At 35.4% G+C, this 6,030-nt stretch overlaps 1 protein-coding gene across 1 annotated transcript; it reads right to left on the reverse strand.

The window, feature by feature from the left end:
• Positions 1–3,858: 3,858 nt before the first annotated feature.
• Positions 3,859–5,828, reverse strand: LOC125845703 (protein FAR-RED IMPAIRED RESPONSE 1-like). Its single transcript, XM_049525243.1, has 2 exons — positions 4,647–5,828; positions 3,859–4,302 (listed from the first exon to the last, which is right to left on the reverse strand). Exons 1-2 carry the CDS (start codon positions 5,826–5,828, stop codon positions 3,859–3,861), a joined length of 1,626 nt encoding a protein of 541 aa, XP_049381200.1.
• Positions 5,829–6,030: the final 202 nt, after the last annotated feature.

Here is a 6,030-nt window from a genome sequence, read left to right on the forward strand (position 1 = left end):
ATACAGGCTGATTGGCACCTTCCGGGCTTATGGGGGCCTGAGTAGGTGGTCTTGTGTGCTGTTTGTACCTACCGAGCTTATGGGGGCTTGGTTAGGTTGTTGTTTTATTATTTTTGATAAATTTAGATTTAGAAGCAGGTCAGTACAATTATCTTATCCTTAATTTATTTATCAGATTATTCCAGTATATCAGGATACATCATCATAGTCTATTGCCTTTCATACTCTGTACATTATTTTGTACTGATGCCCCATTGCCTTGGGGGCGCTGCATTCATGCATGCAGGTCCTGACAGATGACCGAGTAGACCTCCAAATCAGCAGGATTGACTTTTATCCGATTGGTCAGCCCCTTTCCTCCGGAGCTGCCAGAGTTAGGAGGTTTGTTACCTTTTGTTGTATATATTCTCATGGGTAGGCTGGGGCCTTGTCCCACCAATCTTTACTACTCTTAGAGGCTTGCAGACTAGTGTGTGGGGTTTATAACTACGTTATGGCCATGCTGGCCTATGTTGTTGGTTTGCTGAAGCTTGTGAGCTGTTTGATGTATTGTACTGATATTTACCTGTTTTTAGTTTTGGTATAGATATCATGGTGGCCTCGACGGCCCAATCAGGACTTCTGTGCTAGTTGGATATTTCTTTATATGAACTCTTGGAAGTAGCTGGTTCTTTTGTAGATCTGTTGACAGGGGCCTTGCCGGTCGATGGCTTAGTTTTAAGCCGAGATATACTTGTTTATTTTCTTAATTGCATGTGACTGCCATGCGCTAGTAGCAAATGGTTCAGCAGGGTCGGCTCGGACCTGAGTTTTGGCTTTAGGAGTCAGTTGCGCCCCTTGAGTTTGGGGCGTGACACAACTTCACACAAAATATTTGTCATTGAATTAACTTAGAAGATAAATCTTTCAATAAAAGAGTCGGTCAATAAAAATATGAAGAAATATGTCGGTCTATAAAAATATGAAGTAATGAAAATAGAAGAGAGTAGCTTTTTGAAACGAATACCTAGACAACTATTTCTCACAATCCCCTTCATTAAATGATCTGATTTATGGAACAACTTCCGAAGCACTCTCAATACCATTCATCTCAACTGATAAGTCACAACTCTTCAAACTTGAAATTCTTTGAATCCAAAAATCTAACTTGAGTGTTTGTCTTCCCCAAGTTAATAGCTTGTACATAAAGTTTCCACACACTTCCCAAAGACAGCTAGCTACTCCTTCTACAAGAGAGTTGATATTCATTAAGAAGCGTAATTATAGTTCCTTTCGTAATTATAAACGAATGCTATTGCAGTGCGAATGTTTAAAGCAAGATTAAACGTTTAGTCAATTGGTCATGAGTTCGAGTCTAGGTTAGGTCCCCATATTTATGTTATTATTTTTGTGTCGCTTCCCGTTCATTTTATTTTAATTTTCGACTCAAAATTTTTGATTAAATTTATTATCTATAAAATTAATAATTAAAGGTCTGAAATAACTTATATCATAATAAATTTTGATAATGCATTAATTTAATTATATTTTAAATTATTACCTTCCAATAAAATTGATCTTAAAAAAGAAAGGGTGTAAGAAATTCAACTTATCAAATCAAATCTTGTCAAAATTATAGGTGTACTCAAGAACTTATCTTAGACTTGAAAAAATAATAAAACTATTCCGTCGATTCGCCTTTGTTATATTTACTACTACAAATTTTTGATATAAGAATAAGTTTATTTTCAATAATATTAATAACAAAAGGTCTAAAAAAATTTATATCATAGAATATTTTGATGATTAAATTAATTAATTAAATTTTATATTCTTACCTTCTGATAAAAGATCTTAATTAGTGGATTTGCCTTACAAAGGAAGAGTGCAAGAAAATTCAAATCTTGTCAACTTTCTAGCCTCTAGGTGTACTCAAGTACTTCTTTCAGGGTTGAACAACTAATTCATTCCGTCATTTCACGTTATTTACATTTTGATATAAGAATAAAATTTATTTTTCATGAAATTTGTATTTTAAACGCCTCAAATAATTATTACGTAACATTGAAAATATTAATGATTAAATTAATTAATCGAACTATATTTTCTTATCTTATAAAAATTAGTCATTTATATTGGTATGAAAATGTTACTTTTTTACTTTCTTACCTTCTAAAAAACTTGTTCAATAAATGGATTAAAAAAGAAGAGTGAAAGAAAATTTAACTCATCAAATCATGTCTTTTCAACAAGTTGTAGGCATACTCAAGTAGTTTTAATTAGAGTGAACAACTACATTAATCTCGTCCATTCACAAATTTTATTTCTTTTTCTTTTATTTTTCGACTAACAATTGTTAGAGACCAATTATCTAGTGACAAATTTACTCGTGTCAAATAATCATTTTTGAACACACGTAACATTTTATATTCTTACCTTCTAAAAAACTTGTTCAATAAATGGATTAAAAAAGAAGAGTGAATAATCCCATCCATTCTCACATTTTGGTTCTTTATTATCTAGTGACAAATTTAATAGTAAATTTTTGGGAGCCAAACACGTCACTTTTGGCTCCAATCTTTTCACTATAAATTGAGACCCCCGGTAAATGTATTCCTCACACCCAGAACCATTCCAAAATATAAATTTATACTTACTTGAAAAAAGATAAGTTCTGAGAACTACGTAACTCCTTATAACAAAAGAAGGGCAATGTCATTCCCAACCTCTCCTGAGGTTGTGGAAAGGTTATATTACATAAAACGGGAGTCATACCAGAAAATAGAGGAGGAAATAGCAGAGTTCCTGAAGCGGCTGATCGAATGGAAAGGTAAGAGGTGGGTCGAAATGATGCTTTTAATGGATGAACCACCCCTCACCCAAACTTTCGAAATATACGAGAAGGTGATTGCTAAATCACCAAATGGTTTCGTTGTTGGTGCCAACGGAGTTTCTGAAATTACTCCACGAGCTGGAGAGGGAACTTCACTTAATGGTTGGTCCGAGGAAAAGAGGGCTTGCAAAAGGAACCTGGAGTTGTAGGTTTTGCACAAGGACGCTGGATGAGGTCCTTTTTGCTGTATTTTATTCTAGTTTTTTTTTTTGTTATGTTTACTCCCATTGCATAATGCATGGGTTAGTATGTACATTTTTTTTGTTTTCTATCTATGATTTTGAAAATAACCATTATCCACTTCTAGTGTTAGATGTGTTTGCTAAATTTACTAATAAAATTTAACATAGATCCATGTGAAAGTAAACAATGACGAACCAATATATCATTAAAAAACTAAGCTACAAAACAGATAAAAAGACATAATTAATTCATAAGTACTGTTAGCCACCATAAAACCATGTAATTTCTTCATCAGCACTACAACCTTTTCTACAATTTCACCAAGCAAACTATTATCAAAGGATGAATAATCTACGTCATTATACCACCGCCTCGACCACTTCTACCAGCCCTTCGACCTACACCCGTCTCCCACCACCCCTCCGACCTTGACTAGTCTCACCCACTTGATCTGCATAATAATATGTTCTATTCCACCTTCCACCACCTCTCCTACATCTATTAGTCGGAGGCCTTCCATGTGTTTGGACTTCCCTCAGGTTCCTAATGAATGTTACATCTTCTTCCGAGTCTGGATCACCAACGCTAGGGACTGCCATTTCGTCATTCCAATTACAATATGCATTGAAACGTCCTTTCAAAACATTTATGAAATCCGCATATTTAGCGTTGTTATCCAACACAACATCACAATTCCTATCAAACCATTTCTTCAAGGAATTGTACTTCTTGTACTCGTCTATCATAGATGGATAGCCTCCTTGAAAGAATCTACCTATGTGTGGTCGAATTACGTCCCTTCTTCACGGGCGTAAAATATATCTGTCATGGAACATTTTAATTCTACAATGAGACATAGTCTTTAAAATGTGGCAACACACAACATCTTCTTCACTTTGAAAATTCTTGCAATTGCAATCCAGATACTGATTCCGTGGCCGATATTCCACAATGTAAACAAATTGATTTTCATGAAAATCATTAGATATGGAATAATCTGTTACACTGTACTTCTCAACTCCTTCCACGACATTTAAGTCATGGTGTCTTTCAATTTCACAGTGGTACAACCGCTTCAAATGCTCTGCTACAAAGGCATTGTAAATAGGTCGAGTATAATGGGTTTGAAGCTGCAAATCCCAATCAAAACCACTACAAGGCGCTGCATACTTTTTCCGTGAGTCAGCTTCTGGTTGAAGTTCCTTCTCATATTTAAATCGCAAGGCTAACTCATACTGCTCAACGAACTGCTTTAGAGAGCTTCAACCGGATATATAACCATAAAAAAATGCATGCATTGACTCACTTCTTTGGGTGGACATCATGCCAGCCCAAAAATAGTGTTTCAGAAAGACAGGGATCCATTTTTCCTTCTTCAAGTATAGATTATGAAACCATAGTCTATGCTGAAGCTCGTATTTTTGAATAAAGCCATCCCTTTTTCCTCAAATTCGTTGATAGTAATGTTGTTATAGATTATTGATTTAAATTCAGACTTGGCAATCTTAAAGTCCTACACACCCTTAAGCTTTGCAGGCAGCTTTGTCATAATATGCCAAATACAGTACCTATGGATGGTGTCTGGAAGTACCTCTGCAATTGCTGCCTTGATACTCTCATATTGATCAGTGAGGATAGTTGTTGGAGGTGCATTGCCCATTGCTGCCAGCCAAGTAGAGAAAACAAATTTGTATGTCTCAATATCCTCACTTGTGAGCAAAGCGCAGCCTAAAAGAATAGATTGTTTGTGTTGATTCACACCAACAAAAGATGCAAACGGCATGCGCCATTGATTCACCAAGTACGTTGAATCAAAACAAACAACATCATTAAACTCCCTATACGCATACTTGCAATGTGTGTGAACCCACACTACGTTGCGAAGTCTACCAACATTATCTGTGTCAATTACATAAAAAAATCCATCGTCCTTCATTTGCATTAAAGCAAAAAATTTATGTATTGCCGCAGCATCACATGACAATGTCATCATCCTGCATTGTTGAAGAATGTAGTTTCGACAGTCTTTAGGTGTGCATCCCATTCTATCTGGACCACTTGTTTGTACTTCCAAAAGTCTAATGCTTTTGGCAGGTCTAATTCTTGCGATGTCAAGGTTTCGTTTTAATGCCTTACTTATTTTCCTGTGGCATCCAAAAAAACGTGCCAAAGATGGTTGCAACTCATGGTTGTGCTCCGTCGTAATTGTTGTTACGCGACATGAACCATCAGGCAGCACAACACAATTAACTTTGCATTTGCAATCAACCCTTTTACTATAATTCTTAGCAGCTAGTTTTCTACTCTTATCACAAGCGAATGAGACATACCTAGCGTATTCACAACCTCTCTTTTTTGAAGTCTTTTTAAGAACTCCAAATCCATTTAAACGACTATGTTCTTTATAAAAAGCAAAAAGAGATTCTACACTACAATAGACCATATCTACAAGAGGGCCTTCCATATATTGTTGGTCTGAAAAATTATCATCATTGGCTGAATCTGTCTGTTCATCACATTCTTTTTCAGCTTCATATTCCTCTCCGTCACTAACACTTATTGATTCCTCTTGCTCCGGTTGATTCATTTCTTCAAAGAGCTTGTTAATAACATCTTTATCATCACTATGCAAATAATGTTCTGGGCCATCGTATGCATTATCGGAATCTTCATGATGTTCATCATTTTGGGACAACAAACTATCATCCTCATCTAACCCCAAAACATTATTCAATACATCGTTTAATTGGCTATTCTGACTAGTCGATTCCATTTTGTTAAAATTATATAAATCCAACAACAAAATAAATTCTTGATCAACAAATTAAAATAAGAAGGGATGAGAGTGAAGAGTGATAGATGTAGGAGAGGTGGTGGAAGGTGATATAAAGAGTAAAGTAAGAGAGAGAGTAAATAATTATTAAAATGTCAAAGGTGATTTTCATTTTTGGAGGGAAATACAAGTGGTTTTGGAG

The sequence above is a fragment of the Solanum stenotomum genome, chromosome 11 (assembly GCF_019186545.1).
Source record: "Solanum stenotomum isolate F172 chromosome 11, ASM1918654v1, whole genome shotgun sequence".
Classification (NCBI taxonomy): domain Eukaryota; kingdom Viridiplantae; phylum Streptophyta; class Magnoliopsida; order Solanales; family Solanaceae; genus Solanum; species Solanum stenotomum.